The following is an 18,174-nucleotide window of genomic DNA, read 5'->3' as shown; positions in this document are numbered from 1 at the left end:
CATCTAGTTTTCTATCTGTGAAGTATTCAGAATTTACTCATAATGTGTACAGCATGTTGGAATTAGGAAGATTAACTTCTGAAGCCATGAGGTGGCTTCTTGTCTGTTTGCCAGTAGCCATGTAAGGGCAGATCGCTTCGCTGTTTCTGTAAAATGAGATTAGATAGGATGTCTTATACATCCTTTCTTGATCTAAGATTTTGTGCTTCTGCTCTGAAAATATGAAAGGATTGTGCTTTTAAGCATAAAGTGTATTCAACTAACGAGAACCTTTATTGTCCAATCAAGATATTTTATTTATTTGAAACTAAAAGAGTGATTGAAAAATAGTTGGCGGAAATTCTATTTTATAAAGACTGAAAGTGCTAAAGATTAGCAAGGATGATATGACACAGTGGGATGAAATGTATTTAGTGTTAATGTGTAGGATATATTATAGAAGTTTGCTGTCTTTTGTTACTCTGCATTGCTTACATATAAAATCACTAGTTGCAGAAATAGAAACTTCTTTTTGAAGCTATTTTTTTGTGTTGTAAAACTCAGACTTGTAGTTAGAAGTTAACCTTTGTGTAGTTAAAACTTCCATTCTAGAATTGCTATCTTGAGTTCCCTGCAGGGAAGCAAATGTTATATAACTGTACTCTTCAGTAGCATAGTTGCTAGCCACATGTGACAGTTGAGCAGTTGAAATGTAACTAGTGTAAATGAAAATCTGAATTTTAAATTTTATTTAATTTTGATTAGTTTAAATTTAAATAGTCACATGTGGCTAGTAGCTAGGATATGGTACTGTTCCAGAGAATAATTAAAAGACTTTAGTTCTAGTTTTCTAATGTCTCATTTCTGATTACTGTCCTTAACTCATTTTGGATTCAGTCTTCACTCCAATCTCATTTTATTTCTGTATTTTGGCCTCATACTGGATCTTTGCTTAGTCTGGAATGGTTTTCCTAGCCTATGAAAATCTTATCCTTTAAGACACAGCTTCAATGTCACCTCTTGCAAAGCTTTCCCTGATCGTTTGGACAATGGCAAATGGCACTGCCCTTATTATTTATATGACCCAGGGTAAGTACTTCAACCCCTTTCATTCTTAATCTGTCATGTAGGAAAACAATTATCTATTTACTTCAGAGTGTGTGATTTTTTTTTCTTTTTGGAGGGTTGGATGGATTATGAGGATCAAGTTGAAGCAGTGTATCTAAACACTAGCAATTTTCAAGGATATACAACTTTAAGGTGATAAGACATTTTATAAATATAAAAACTGAATCTCAAAGGAATTGGATTCCACACTGTCTCACATTTTCCAGCTCACTCTACTTGGTACTTCAATTCCAGTAATTCTTTAGCTACTTTTTGTTCTAAAATCCTTTGGTCCTACTTCCTTTTCTTCCCTTCTTGACCAGCTTAAAGTCTGTAGTCTGTCATTAAATTCACGTCTGCCTTCACCATCAACTCCTCCTTGCTTATCTCTTTTAATTGTGCTGGCCTGGTGAAAGTCTCAACCTAGGTTAAATCTTACTCTCTACCTTCTCCATGCCTCCATTCAGGCTGCTTGGATGCTGACTGATGTCACTGTAACTCAAAATTAGTAACTGTAGGTGGCTGTTGGTACTACCCTACAATCCACATTTTCCTAGTCATTAGTCCTCAAACTCTTTGGTCTTGGACTTTTTTATACTCTTAAAAAATATTGAGGATTACAGTGACCTTAATGTTGATGTGGGTCTTAATCTATCAATATTTTCTTGGTCAAATATTAAAACTGAGAAATATAAAAATGCTCTAATTTCTTCAAAAATAATAATAAACCCATTTATATTTAAAATGTTTATATGAGAAAATAAGTATTCTATTTAAAAAAATAAAGAGTGGTGTTGTTTTTTATTTTACAGATGTCCTTAACATCTGTCTTAATAGACAACTGGATTTTCTTATCTCCTGCATTCAGCCTGCTGAGTATCATGTTACATAGCCTCTGAAAAATCCACTATATTCTCATGACATAATGAGAATGATAAAGACAAATAACATCTCAGTGTGATATGAAAATAGTTTTGACTTCATTAGCTACCTTAAAAGATTTGGGGACTCAACAGGGTCACACTTTGAGTACTCCTGCTTCCTTCCATCTACTCTTTCTTCACAAGTATTTCATATTTTATTTTTTTCTAAGCCTCTAGAACCTCCTTGCCTCTTATTCTCACATGAAATCCTTGCTTTCTGTTTTAAAGAGCAAGTAGAAATAGTCAGAACAGAACTTATGTTACCCTGTCTACTATCTTCCTATATGTTCAAGTAGACTGCCTGTTACAGCTGATGCACAATGAATGGCCCACAGTATCCCTTGCAGGCCTGTCCCATTCTATTTCTTTTCCTCAAAGATACTACTTCAGCAATTGTCCCTTCTTCTCTCATCAATTTTCCTTTTCAGTCATTTCAATCATTGTAAAAATATGCTGTCACATCTCCCATTAAAAAAAATTATCTCTCTTGAGCTACTGTCTGATCTCTTTGCCTGCCTTTATAGTAAAAATCTTCACAAAAGCTGTCTGTCTACTAAATGTTTTCCAAAATTTCTCTCCTGTTCTCTCTCTCTCTTTTTTTTTTACAAAACAGCTTTATGTGGTATAATTGACATAAATAAGCAGCTCATTTAAATTTCACAATTTGATAAGATTTTAACAAAGGTAATATACCTGTTGAATCATCACTACAGTGAAGGTAGTGAATGTTATGCATCATCCCCCAGAAGTTTCCTGTGTCCTCTGTAAATCATCCGTCACATCCCTTCCTGCCCCTTTTCCCCAAGCAAGCACCGATTTGCTTCCTGTCACTATAAAGTAGTTTACATTTTCTAGAGTTTTATATAAATGGAATCATATTCTGAGTACTTTTTCTTTCTTCTTTCAGCACAATTATTTTGAAAATTCAACTATGTTGTATATACCAGTTTATTTCTTTTATTGCTGCATAGTATTTGTATAAGTAGTGCTTTTTAAGTTTCCAAAAACAGAAAAACTTTTTGGTATTCATTAGTAAAAGCAAATCTGGTCTACATTGCAAAATTTCGAACTATTTGACAATGATTAAATAATCATTCCTTGCTTGCTGTCTTCCATTGTGTATTATGTGGGTTTAATTCTCATAGTTAACAGTCAATTTTTTTTTTGAGAGGGCATCTCTCATATTTATTGATCAAATGGTTGTTAACAACAATAAAATTCTATATAGGGGGGTCAATGCTCAATGCACAACCATTAATCCATCTTTTTAAGTTTTTAATAGACTTTAATTTTTGGAGCAGTTTTAGTTCACAGCAAAATTGAATGAGAGTTCCTGTATACTCCCTGCTCCCCAAGATCAACATCCCTCACCAGAGAGGCACATTTATTACAGTTGATAAGCTTGCATTGACCATCATAATCACCCAAAGGCCATAGTTTACATTAGAGTTCACTCTTGGTGGTGTACATTCTATGGGTTTTGACAAATGTATAATGACATGTATCCACCACACAGAGTAGTTTCACTGCCCTAAAAATTCTCTGTGTTACACCTATTCATTTCTCCCCCCACAACCAGCTCCTAGCAACCACTGATCTTTTTTACTATCTCCATAGTTTTGCCTTTTCCATAATATTATATAATTGGAATCACTGAGTATGTAACCTTTACACATTGGCTTTTTAAACTTCACAGTATGCATTTAAGGCTCCTCCATGTCCTTTCATGGCTTTAATAGCTCACTTCTTTTTAGCACTGAATAATATTCCATTGTCTGGATATATCACACTTTTCCTCCTGAAGGATACCTTGGTCGCTCCAAGTTTTGGCAATTATGAGTAAAGCTGCTATAAATACCCGTGTGCATGTTTCTGTGTGGATGTGTTTTTTACTTGTGGATAAATACCAAGGAATACAATTAGTGGTCTGTATGTAAGAGTATATTTAAATTTGTAAGAAAATGCCAAACTGTCTTCTAAAGTGACTGTACCATTTTTTGTTTTCACCAGCAGTTAATATGAATTCGTATTGTTCTACATTTTTGTCTGTATTTGGTGTGGTCATGTTTGGATTTTGGCTATTTTAGTAGATGTGTAATGGTTATTTCATTGCTTTAATTTGTATTTCTTGACATGACATGATATTGAGCATCTTGTCATATGCTTATTTGCCATCTGCATGTCTTACTGGGTATGATGTCTGTTAAGGTCTTTGGCCAATTTTTTAATCACGTTGTTTGTTTTCTTATTGAGCTTTAAAAGTTCTTCGTGTATTTTGAATAATGGTCCTTTACTAGATAAGTGTTTTGCAAACATTTTCTCCTAGTCTGTGACTTGTCTTTTCATTCTCTTGATAGTGTCTTTTACAGAGCAGAAATTTTAATTTTGATGATGTCTAGCTTATGGAGTGTGTCTTTGACATTGTATCTAAAAAGTCATTACCATACCCAAGGCCATCTAGGTTTTTTTTATGTTATTTTTCTAGGATTTTTATAGTTTTGTGTTTTACATTTAGGTCTTATTCGTTTTGAGTTAATTTTTGTGAAGGGTGTAAAGTCTTGTCTGGATTTATATTTTTGCATTGGATGTCCAGTTGTTCCAGCACCATTTGTTGGAAAGACTCCTTACTCAATTAAGTTGCCTTTGCACTTTTAGCATAGATAAATTGACTGTAGTTATATGAATCTCTTCCTGGGCTCTCTATTTTCTTCCACTGATCTGTTTGCTTATTCTTTCATCAATGCCACATTGTTTTGATTACTGTACTTTTATAATAAGTCTTTAAGTCATGTAGTGTCAGAACTCTGATTTTGTTCTTCTTCAATCATAGCTTGGCTATTATGGGTCCTTTGTTTCTCCATATGTATTCAGAATCATTTTGTCAATATCCACAAAGCAACTTAATGAAATTTTGACTGGGATTGTATTGAATCTATAGATCAAGTTGGGAAGAGTTTTCCTTTCTTGGAATATCTCTGTATTTATTTAGTTCTTTGATTTCTTTAGTCATTTTTTAAATTGTCATCATGTAAATCTTCTACATATTTTGTTATATTTATAACTAAATACTTCATTTTTTTGTGTACTACTATAAATGATACTGTATTTTTATTTCATAGTATATAGGAAAAATGTGGCCTGCAACCTTGCTGTATCACTTGTTGGCTTGAGGAGTTTTTGTTGATTCTGATTTTCTGTACCAACAGTCATGTCATCTCTGAACAAAGTTTTTTTTCTTCCTTTCCAATCAGTATAGCTTTTATTTCCTTTCTTATCTTACTGCATTAGCTAGAACTTCCAGTATGATGCTGAAAAGGTAAAACAGAGGGGATATCCTTACCTTCTTCCTTATCTTGTGAGGAAAGCATCTAGTTTCTCAGCATTAAAGTATGATGTCAGCTATAAGTTTTTGTAATAGATGTCTTTATCAAGTTGAAGAAGAACCCCTCTGTTTGTAGTTGGGTATTCCTTTTTATTGCTGAGCAGTGTTTCACTGTATGCTTGTACCACAATTTATTTTTTCATTCACCTCTTAGTGGATGTTGAGGTTGTTTCTGTTTTTTGGCTGTTATGAATAAAGTTGCTATGAACGTTTGTGTACAAGTGTTTGCATAGACCCATGCTTTCTTTTCTAATGAGTAAAGGCAGAGGAGTGAAATGGATGTATGATATTGTGCTTGTATGTTTTAAGAAATTGCTGAAGTGTCTTCTGGTGTGGTTGTACTTTTATCGTTCAACCAACCAGCCATGTAGGAGAGTTCCAGTTCCTCCATATTCTCTCTAATACTTGGTATTGTCATTCTTTTTAATTTTTAGCCACTCTGATGAATGTGTAATGGTATCTTACTGTGGCCTTAATTTTCATTATTCTAATGATCATGAGCCTCTTATCATGTGCTACTTAGTCTCAAGTCTGTTCACATTTTGCCCACCTTTTTTATTGGCTTATTTGCTTTCTTATGGAATTTTGAGAGTTCTTTATGTAGACTGGATTCAAGTTCTTTTTTTCACATATAAATCCTGTATCAGATATGCTTTGCAAATATTGTTTTTTCCCATTAAGTGGTCTTTTAAGATGCTAAAAAGCCTGTCTGGAAGAGCTTTATTTTAATTTTAATTTAAAAAAATCTTAATTTTGATGAAGTAACTGGTTATGCTTTTGATAACATAGCTAAGAGAGATTTGCAACCTATGGTCACAAAAATTTACATTCACATTTCCATATGAATTTTAGAAACACTATCAGTTTTTATAAAAAGTCTGATTGGATTGTGATTGGGGTTATGAATCTATATATCAGTTGAGAGAGAATTAATGTTTTAAGAGTATTGATTCTCCCAACCTGTGTACAATGTATATCTTTCCATTTATTGAGGTCTTTAATTTCTCTCAGTAAATTTTGCAGTTTTAACTATACAGGTTTTTCATAGCTCTTATCAGATTGATCCCTTTTTTTAATGCTATTTTAAACAATAAAATTTTAAAAAATTTCCCCCAATTTTTCACTGCTAATGCTAGGAATACAATTGATTTTTGTATATTGATTTTAGGTCCTATTTAAGGATACCGTTCTTGCCAAACACTCTTATTAGAGTAGATTTTTTGTAGATTTCATCAGATTTTTCTACAAAGATGATTGTGTTTTCTGCTACTTAAGACTGTTTTATTCTTTTCTAATCTGCGTTTGATTTCTTTTCCTTAACCTGATTATGTATACTGGCTAGTCTTCAGTACAATGTTGGATAGAATTTAGGGAGATTAGCTGACTGTTTAGGTTCTCTCCATGTTGAGGCCTCTGAATTCACTCCACTCCACGTGGTAAGTAAGCTAAGGCTAATCTTTGTGTGTTTACTGTTCTCAGGGATTAATATGATTTGTTGCCTGTTTATTGTCTTGAAATGGTTGTTTTAAAAGCAGGAGGGTAAATCCTGTTCGCTAGAAGCAGAAATATCTATAATATTATAAATCTATTCCAATCAAGCTTTTATCCTCACCACTCACAAAGACAATTGCTAAATTCATTGCTTATTTACCATTCTCCCCTCTCTTTTTGGCTTATTAGTAATTGTTCTGATTTGGAGTAATTGTTCTCTTTAGGTCGTCAATTTATTGTGCAGCATACTTCTAGAACTTTTCTTTCTTCCCTGGCTACTCTTTTGCCATCATCTTTTTTTGAATTCTACTTAACTTCCAAACCTTTAGTGCTTGGAATTTAATGCTTGCATACACCATGGGTATTTGGTCTTTATGCTATTAGTACTCTAAATGGTTTCATTTCCTCTCATGACTTTATACACCGTTTACATACTGATTACGCTTAATTTGTATGTCTAGTCTGTCACTTTCTTTAGAACAGCATACTTTTATACATACAGCTGCTTATTCAGCATTTCCATTTGGTTATGAGATAGGCATCACAGACTTTAACAAGTCTAAAACTGACCTTCTGAAATCCTCTACCTGTAATCCTTAAAAATGTTCCACTTCCTAATTCTCATTTTAATAAGTGGCAACTTCATCATTCCACTTGCTGAGGCAGAAATTTTGAAATAAATTTGGCTTCTGTATTTCTCTCAGACCCAACTTTTTGTTCTGTCAGCAAATCCTGTTTGCTCCGCTTTCAAAATATAGTATATCCAGAATCTGGTTACTACTACTTAGATTACCCTGGCCGAAACTGCATCTTCTTGCTCCTTCATTAACAAAACAGGTTGCTGAGTAGAATCTTTGGTTTAGTCCTGTCTCCCTGTTGTTTGTTCCCAACAGACCAGAGTTATTCTTTTAAAAGGTCAGTTAAAATACCACATTTCTGCTAACAATTCTCTAGTGGCTTCCCATCTTATTCAGAATTAAGATCTTACAGTAATCTGTATGGTCTGGTTGCCTGCTACATCTGTGATTTTATCTCCTACCATTCTTCCTTTCACTTCACTCTAGGGTCACTGAAAGGTTCTTTCTTCTTACTCTCTCATGCTTTTCAAGTCTCTGCTCCATGTCTTCTTAAAAAGGTCTTTTATCACTTTTAGATCAAAAAGCTATGGTGCTACCCTGAAGTAATAGCTGTCCCTCTTACCTTCCTTGGTTTTCTTCCATAGTTCTTACTATCCAATATCTTAAATTTTTATTCTTTATTCTGTTTCTCTGGTTAGAATGTAAACCCCCTAAGAAAGGGACATCCGTTCATTTCTATTCCCAGTACCTAGAGTAGTGCCTGACACAAAGTACATACCTGGTACATACTAATAAATGCCCTAAGTTCTCTCAACCATTTTTGATATATGATCCAGGTTTCTCTTTGGGATTATAGGATCTCCTGTAATCCCAGAGTTATTCTTTCTAGTTACGGCATGACAGGAAGTTACAGATTCTTTCATACCCTAATAATTATTTAAGTTTGCAATATATAAACAGTTTTCACATTTTATTATGTAATTCACTTGGCTCTACACTTCTATGCTTGTTTTTGTTTTGAATTTGGGGATTTTGTTGAAAAGACTTGTTACATTTTCAGAGTTGACATGACATACGTAATCAGTTTGAAACAATTCAGATTAAGTATTTAATGGGCTGGTGATAGATTTGATTCATCTAAAATGTGTTTAAGTATGACTGAAATTGTTGAGAATACCTGAATGCTGTGATTTTGCTAGTTTCTTGACAGTGTATACTTCTTTCAGTTGCTTCAAAAAATTCTAAATTCTGAGGAGTCTGGAAAGGATCCAAAGCTTAGAGGTGTTTGGAGGTGGTATTTGTAGTTGGACACAGAGTACAGTCAATGTTGCATTGTAGAATAATTGCGAATACCTATTTTGTAGATCCTAACATTTGAAAGGTCCTGAGACCTAAAATGTTGAAGATGGCTGCCTTTCTTATAGTTGAGAAGTGAGATGTGACAAACAATAGTATCAAAGTATGGAAAAGGGGGTAGTTTTATAGATAGATTTTTTTTTATGACTTCTGTTGCTTCTTGGTGCATTGCTGGGAGTGGGAAAGGTAAGAAAGTGAACTGCTGCTACTTTATTCATACTTGCACTTCGCTTTTCTTTAATGTAAATCTGAAGTCTTTCTGTTTTGTTTCTGAATAATCCATAGAAGTTGTAGTACAAGTCATTTTATTTTCTTTTTCTGTCACAAGCTCCTTGTTGAGTATTTGCAAATAATTTGTATCCTCCAGTCACTCTAAATCCTGACTGAATAACTACTCAAATATACAAGAAAACTCCAAAGATACATGAAAACTGGTATTTTCATAGTTGTAGTGTTTTCATGGAAGCTACAGGTAGGAGAAAACATTGCATTCTCTTTTTCTCTGAAAGGATAATAATTTAGTTAAGCTAATGATAAAAAACTTATAAATCAAATAGATACACAAAGCAGAAACAGAGCATCATATTTTAGTATTTTTCTTGACCCCTAGAGTATACAGTAGCCAGGAACACCTTATGACAAAGTTAGGGTCTTGCCACATATGAAAGGGTCAAATTCTTTGTTGTTCCTTAGCCTCTTTACAGTCTTAAATTTACGTCACCATTAATGAAGAACTTAACTTCAAGTAATTTAGGTCTTTAATAATAAACATTTGTTTCTCCAGGACATTTCTTCTGCTCTCCAGTGAAACTCCGATTCATATGGGAAAGTGGGGGTAAGGAGCAGGCTCAGTGTTTGAGAGACCTTGAGTAGTGAGGCATACTAATACTGACTTTGGTAAGAATCACATGGAAAATCTGTTCTGCACAGTTTGAAGATTTCATGGGGAAAATCTTATTCAGAAGTGGTTTTTAACTTTTGGGCTAGAATTATAAATGCATTAGATTGTTTTGTTTGCCAATAACAGAAACTAACCCTGGTTAACAAAACAGAAAAGGTGAGATATCTTTAGAAGCTCATGGAATCTAAGGGAGAGCCAAATTATCATATTTGAAGGGTAGTATAAAGTTTTGCTTTAAGGTTTGGGGGTTAAGACAAAAAAAAATCACACCAAAATTTACTTTTGCAAAAAGCATGAACTACTTAATATTTTTGTAAAAAAATTAGAAAGTGAAAATATCATTCCTACTTCCTAGAAATTAAAACAAAAAATAGAAAGTAAAAACCTTATATTACATTAATATTTATTTGTTTACAGTAAAATTAAGCACATTAAAAATTGTTCTTTATAGTTGTTTTTTTTTAGTAATATCTGTTCAAGCTCTTTGTTCACTAGGTGTTAGTTTTTCTGGTCAAATCTATCAATCTTATTCTTGGTAGCTTTTCTGTAGTCTTATGCCATGAGTGACTTTCTCCATTTAAATGTTGTAGAATATTTTTTATATTTTTTTGATTCAGTGGATCTTTTCTTTTTCCTGTCTCCAAATGTTTCTTTTAGTAATGGTGGCCCACTAGGCCATGGTTTTTTAGGTTGTAAGGAGATATAATTAATACTGTCCCTCCCAGGTAATTCTAATACTTAATGTCTTGATAAGATGGGATTGCTGTAACAAAACACTATAGACTAGGTGGCTTAAACAACAGACATTTATTTCTCCCAGCTCTTGACGCTGAGAAGTCCAGGATTAACGTGTGAGCAGATTCGGTTCCTGGTGAGGATCCTCTTCCTGACCTGCAGACAGCTATTATTTTGCTTCTTCCTCACATGGTAGAGATTGAGCTCTGGTCTCTTTTCCTTTTCTTACAGGAACTCTAATGCCAGCATGGGGGCCCTGCCCTAATGACCTCCTAATTTCCACACAAAGGCCCTTCTGCCAGATATCACCATTTTAGAGGTTAGGGCTTCAACCAATGAATTTTGGAAGGATGCATTCAGTCTGTAACACTTCCCTCATCCTATCTCTTCTCCACTTTAGGAGGATAATTCTTCTCATTTTTATTTTGCTTTTATTGTGAATATCACTGTAAACGATTTTGATATCAAAGAGGAACATAGTAAAAACAATGTTCTTTCTTTAGTCCTTAGTGGTCCCACTCCCTAGGAGAAACTAATGTTATTTGCTAGAATATACAAAAAGTTATTGGCAGTGTATGTACAGGCTACAGTTTATGTACATGTGGCTAATTTTTTACATTTAGATCTTTAGTCCATCTGTGTATTTAGTCTAAGGATCTATTTCTAAATATTTAGCTCTTGTCTTTGCAGCATCTTGACTAATTCAGTATTTCCCCACTAATAATAATGCTGTATACCATTATATATGTTTTCCTGTTTGTGTACTTTCAGATATTTTAAGATACTAATAGTAAGCTTTTTATTATTTTTACTTTAGTATTTCCCCTTCCTCCTAGTGGGCCATTGTTTTTGAGATGCTTTTTAGATGTGTCGTTAGCCTAGTTTCTAGAATTTTTATCAGGGTTTCCGTAGTAATTGCATAGAATTTGTGTGTTAATGTGGGGGAGATTTCATGTCTCCCACATAGTATTAAGTTTTCCTATCCAAAATTACATGTCATATCTTCCATTTATTTATTAAGTCAATAGTTTAGGTTTATAGATTCTTCACAACTTTGTGTTTTAAATATTGATGTCTTGCAAATGGCTTTTTCTGCAGTAAATTTGTGAAGGCTATCACCTTTTATAACACATTGCTTATATATCTTATGTACATTTTGCATGTTTTGTTTGACGATATTGTCCTAATAGTTTTTCAGCTGGCCCTTTCAGAGTTTCTAGGTAACAGGTGTTTCAAATAACAATTCTGTATGTTCCTTTCTAATACTTATCCTTCCCTGTTTCTTATCTCATTACACTGGAATTTCCAGTCTCTGAACAGTAATAATAGGACATCATCTTGTACTTCATCTTTCTTTGATAACAGTGCCCCTTTTTCCTATTTCAGTGTTTTGATGGCCACTGAGATATCTATTTTGTTATTAAGAATCTTTCTTTTATCAGTATTTAAAAAACATAATTAATGTTAAATTAATTATTTAACATTTCTCAGCATCAGATGAGAAGGTCATGTGAGCTTTCAGTGTGATGAATAGGCTAAAAATATCCTGAATTCTTGGAATATTCTATGTGGTCATTGTGTCTTTTTCTGTAAATGCAAAGCTGTGTATTTCATAATATATGAAATTTTCAATTAATATTCATAAATTGCTCTTCCATTTGTTTACTTTCTGGTTTAGTAATCAGGCTTAGCATGGCTTATTAAACTATATCAGAATACTTATATAGTTTATATGTCTTACATTGATTTTAAAAGTGTAGTAATTATCCACACTTGTAAGCATAATGATAGAACATGATGGTAAATTTGAAGGCAGTAGTTAAAAAAGTACTTTTTCTTCCATAATTGTTAAATATAGGCAGTGTGAAATGTCAGTCCTTTTTTGTAATATCTTCAGTCATCTCTTTGATGGTAAAGTTTGCTCTCTTATTTAGTTATGTAATTCATTTATGGTGTTTTTCCCCCAAAGAGGTTTAATGGAAATAATAATATTGTGTAAAGTTTTTGTTGTTGTTAGAAATGTTTGAACATGTTTAAGCACATTTGCTCAATTATATTTTAAGTGATACCCTTCTGTATTTTTCTGTTCACTTAAGATTAATTAGATGTGTAACTCTAAATTTTAAAGTTTTTGTGTATTGTTCATACAGTTTCCATTTTTGAGTACTTATATTGGCTTACTTTTTCAGGAAACTTAATGTGAGTCGACTTCTTCAAGGACTTGTTATGTATGTTCTAATGTATGTGTCAATGTTAAGCATGTTGCTTAACTTTAGTAACTTAACTTCCTAACCCCATTGCTTTTAGGAAGGAAAATATTATAAAGAAGAAGTTTGATGTCATTTCACTTTAACTTATGCTTGTGGAATTTTTTTCTTCATCCATCAAGAAGGAAAAAATTAATTTCACATTTGTATGTGCTTTTAATTAATGTTTTAATAGTCTTGTTTTCCAGTCTGATGTAACATGAAGTTTTTCATAGAGATTTTTGATAGAGGGGCCCTCCAAAAGATGATACTTTGGTGTTATAACTGGTTTGACAAATCTTACTTGAATTAGTCATCTATTGCTGAGTAACAAATAATCCTAAAACTTAGTATATTTGAAACAACATACATTTATTATCTCTCATTTTCTTTGGGTCTCAATCCAGGCATGGCTCAGCTGAGTCTTTTACTTCAGAGTCTGTCTCTCTCACAAGGTTTCAGTCAAGGTGTCAGCTGGGTCTGGGATATCCTCTGAAGGCTTGACTTGGGGAAGGTGTGTTTCTAAGCTTATTCTTGGCCCAATCTAGTGCTTTTTCCACTGCAACACACATTAGCAGGTAGTTAATTTAAGAGCCACTCATTGGGTCTTACATCCAGCTCCAAGAACATATAGCTCTTTTCATCAGTGTCCTGTTATTCGGTGGTAACTGTGTATGTATGTGTGCAGATGCTTACAGGAGGGAAAGATGGGAGGAAGAGAGGGAAACAGGAAGGGTAAAAAAGATCAAATGTTAGCATAACTGTCCATTTTAGGAACTGTATTTCTTTTTTTTTTCCATAGGTGCCTTAGCTGGACCAATTATTGTGGAGCCGCATGTCACAGCAGTATGGGGAAAGAATGTTTCACTGAAATGTTTAATTGAAGTAAATGAAACCATAACACAGATTTCGTGGGAGAAGATACATGGCAAAAGTTCACAGACTGTTGCAGTTCATCATCCTCAATATGGATTCTCTGTTCAAGGAGAATATCAGGGAAGAGTCTTGTTTAAAAACTATTCACTTAATGATGCAACAATTACTCTACATAATATAGGATTCTCTGATTCTGGAAAATACATATGCAAAGCTGTTACATTCCCACTTGGAAATGCTCAGTCCTCTACAACCGTAACTGTATTAGGTAGGTATTCTTGAATTGTGTATTCTGGTGGTAGTGATGAGGGTTATAATAACAGTATTTTCAAGAATTTATAATGAGTGAAATTATATATAAATATAGATTTAAAATAAAATAATTTGAATATGATTTTTTATGATCCTAGGCTCTCTTAAACAAAATCTTGTCTGTATCTACCTACCTATTTATACAACATTGTGTTGTTCTTAGGTATCTTACTTTCTTCATGAAAGGTTGTTTTCCTTTATAATACTAAGTGCTAAGTTTCTTTGACATATTTATTTCTGTTGTTTTCCCTCAAATTTCCAATCTTTAATAACCACCTTTAAATAAGCTTTTCCATTTTTTTAAATGACTGTTGTCTTGGAGTCATTGATACCTCATGTTTGTTTTTTAAATCAGATTTTATTTCTGCTATTGTGGATTTATGTAAGTGTTTGAATCTTGGGCTTTTGCTTGTAATGAATGATCTGCTTTTTCCTGTCTGATAACTGTTAAAATTTATGATAGAGTTTAAAATGAGCTTATTAGCATTAAGATAGCCACTTGCAGTGAAAGGTAAACCAGTTGGGAAATAGTGGTTGAATACTTTTGAACTAATAGAACAAGGATTAAGAAGTAATAGCAATCTTACCTATTTCCAACCAAAGTGGAACTCCTTTACTGAGCAGTGTTTGCTCTGAAACTGCCTGTCTGCCTGTTAGGGACTAAGTCAGGTCTGCTGATAGCTCTCCTACTCAATCCTTCTTCACTTTTCTCCCAAATGTTAGTCCCTAATAAGCTCTTTGCATTCCTCACTCACTGGGTCTCAAGTGTATGCTTCAAGAGAACCAAACAAGTACACAGCCCCTAATACTTCATAGTGTAATTTCAGTATCTCTGAAATGTAAGAAAGGAGTTGTATCCAAATTTGTTTCTTCATGCTGGGAAATTTAAAAATAAAAATTAAAGTATTTGAAGACTGTATTTGTTGAAGACATTGCCCTAAGAGCTCTGGGAAATGTAACTCATGTCTGTGAAATTGGTACTTTTCAGAAGTGTTTTGATTGGAAGGTAAGGCATAAATATTTGAAAAATCAAGTGCAGCGCATCAGAGTAGAAAAGGACACACACAAAAAATTCAGGGTCAGAAAAATAAGTTTGCATGCAGAAGAGGAAGCTCACAGGAATAAACTTTTTTGCTTTAAATCGTAGTAATTCCCTCTAAATTAGTATAATATTCAATGGTTTCAAATGCAAGACTGTTTATAGTATAAGACTTGTCATGATTTTACCTGTGCCCACATCTCTAGCTTCATCTGTTCCATCCTTGCTCCACCTTTCCCAGAAATCTGAATTTTATAATCATAACAAATTATTTGCAGTTCTGAAAACACTTGCTTAAGGTTTTACGTGTGTTTTTCGTTCTGCCTGGATTGCCTTCTTTTTCCCTCTTCCCTCTCTCTTCTTACATTCTTCTATTTAACTACTGTTAATCAGCACACATCCCTTTGAAAACTATTCTTGAAATCTATACCCCCTGCAATTTGATGTTTTTTTTTTGCTCTTTTGCCATTGTAACTTAACCATATCTTTATTATAGCAGTTATATACTGTTTATTATATGCTTTCTTCACTATAAACACGTGGACTACACCTCTGAACTTTAACCTTATACTTTTATTTTTTTTTACATTTTTTAAATTAAGGTATTATTGATATACACTCTTATGAAGGTTTCATGTGAAAAACAATGTGGTTACTACATTCACTCAAATTATCGAGTTCCCCCATAGCCCATTGCAGTCACTGTCCATCAGTGTAGTAAGATGCCACATAGTCACTACTTATCTTCTCTGTTCTACACTGTCTTCCCCATGATCCCCTGACACCATGTGTACTGATCATACCTCTCAATCCCCTTACCTGTCTCTCCCCACCTGCCCACCCACACCCCTCCCCTTTGGTAACCACTGGTCCCTTCTTGGAGTTTGTGAGGCTGCTGCTTTTTTTGTTCCTTCATTTTGCTTCATTGTTATACTCCACAAATGAGGGAAATCATTTGGCACTGGCTGGCTTACTTCACTGAGCATAATACCCTCCAGCTCCATCCATGTTGTTGCAAATGGTAGGATTTGTTTCTTTATTATGGCTGAATAGTATTCCATTGTGTATATGTACCACATCTTCTTTATCCATTCATCTACTAATGGACACTTAGGTTGCTTCCATATCTTTGCTTTTGTAAATAGTGCTGCAATAAACAGGGTGCATATGTCTTTCTGAATCTGAGAACTTGTATTCTTTGGGTAAATTCCCAGGTCAAATGGTACTTCTATTTTTAGTTTTTTGAGCAATCTCCATATTGCTTTCCACAATGGTTGAACTAGTTTACATTCCCACCAGGGGTGTAGGAGGGTTCTCCTTTCTCTGCATCCTCACCAGCATTTGTTGTTCTTAGTCTTTTTGATGCTGGCCATTCTAACTGGTGTGAGGTGATATCTCAATGTGGTTTTAATTTGCATTTTGCTGATAATTAGCTATGTGGAGCATCTTTTCATGTGCCTGTTGCCATCTGAATTTCTTCTATGAAGAAGTGTCTGTTCATATCCTCCACCCATTTTTTAACAGGGTTATTTGCTTTTTGGGTGTTGAGGCGTATAAGTTCTTTATATATTTTGGATATTGACCCCTTGTTGGGTATGTCATTTACAACTACATTCTTCCATACTGTAGGATGCCATTTTGTTTTGCTGATGGTGTCTTTGGCTGTACTGAAGCTTTTTACTTTGATGTAGTCCCATTTGTTCATTTTTATTTTGTTTCCCTTGCCCAAGGAGATGCCTTCAGGAACAAGTTACCCATGTTTATATTCCGGATATTTTTGCCTATGTTGTTTTCTAATAGTTTTATGGTTTCATGCCTTACATTCAGGTCTTTGATCCATTCTGAGTTTATTTTTGTGTATGGGGATAGACAGTAGTCCAGTTTCATTCTCTTGCATGCAGCTGTCCAGTTTTGCCAACACCAGTTGTTGAAGAGGCTGTCATTTCCCCATTGTATGTCCATGACTCCTGTATCATATATTAATTGACCATATATGCCTGGTTTATATATGGGCCCTCTAGTCTCTTCCACTGGTCTATGGCTCTGTTCTTGTGCCAGTACCAAATTGTCTTGATTACTGTGGCTTTGTAGTAGAGCTTTAAATCAGGGAGTGTAATCCCCCCAGCTTTATTCTTCTTTCTCAGGATTGCTTTGGCTATTCAGGGTCTTTCCATATAAATTTTAGAACTATTTTCTCTAGTTCGTTGAAGAATACTGTTGGTATTTTGATAGGGATTGCATTGAATCTATAGATTGTCTTAGGCATGTGGCCATTTTGACTATTAATTCTTCCTATCCATTAGCATGGGATGTGTTTCAACTTATTGGTATCTTTAATTTCTTTCATGCGTGTCTTGTAGTTTTCAGAGTCTAGGTCTTTCACTTCCTTCGTTAGGTTTATTCCTAGATATTTAATTTTTTTGGTGCAATTGTGAATGGAATTGTTTTCCTGATTTCTCTTCTACAAGTTCATCATTAGTGTATAGTAATGCAACAGATTTCTGTGTATTAATTTTGTATCCTGCAACTTTAATGAATTCAGATATTAGATCTAGTAGTTTTGGAGTGGATTCTTTAGGGTTTTTTATGTACAGTATCATGTCATCTGCAAGGCATGACAGTTTAACTTTTTCTTTACCAATCTGGATGCCTTTTATTTCTTTGTGTTGTCTGTGACCTAGTGTGTGATATATTCTTGAATATGTTCCATGTGCACTTGAGAAGAATTTCTGTCCTGCTGCTTTTGGATGGAGAGTTCTGTAGATGTCTGTTAGGTCCATCTGTTCTAATGTGTTCAATGCCTCTGTCTGTACTTATTTTCTGTCCAGTTGATCTGTCCTTTGAAGTGAGTGGAGTGTTGAAGTCTCCTAAAATGAATGCATTGCATTCTCTATTTCCCTCTTTAATTCTGTTAGTATTTGTTTCACATATGTAGGTGCTTCTGTGTTGGGTGCATAGATACCTATAATGGTTATATACTCTTGTTGGACTGACCCATTTATCATTATGTAATATCCTTCTTTGTCTCTTGTTACTCTCTTTGTTTTGAAGTCTATTTTTTCTCCCTATTAGTTGCATGAGATATCTTTTTCCATCCCTTCACTTTCAGTCTGTGTATGACTTTGGGTTTGAAGTGAGTCTCCTGTAGGCAACATATAGATGGGTCTTGTTTTTTTATCCATTCAGTGACTCTATGTTTTTTGATTGGTGCATTCAGTCCATTTACATTTAGGGTGATTATCAATAGGT

General features: G+C 34.0%; 1 protein-coding gene across 2 annotated transcripts in view; it reads left to right on the top strand.

Annotated features, from left to right (window-relative positions):
- The window catches only part of NECTIN3 (nectin cell adhesion molecule 3), a 138,196-nt gene that overhangs the window by 32,111 nt on the left and 87,911 nt on the right, over positions 1-18,174 (top strand). For both annotated transcript variants that reach the window (XM_037017658.2, XM_037017657.2), the window contains exon 2: positions 13,501-13,842. In XM_037017658.2, coding sequence (XP_036873553.1) covers positions 13,501-13,842 — 342 coding nt within the window. The remainder of the gene's footprint in view (positions 1-13,500; positions 13,843-18,174) is intronic.

The sequence above is a fragment of the Manis javanica genome, chromosome 3 (genome assembly GCF_040802235.1).
Source record: "Manis javanica isolate MJ-LG chromosome 3, MJ_LKY, whole genome shotgun sequence".
NCBI lineage: Eukaryota > Metazoa > Chordata > Mammalia > Pholidota > Manidae > Manis > Manis javanica.
Note: the sequence above shows the minus strand (reverse complement) of the source record. Positions and strands in the feature narration are given on the sequence as shown.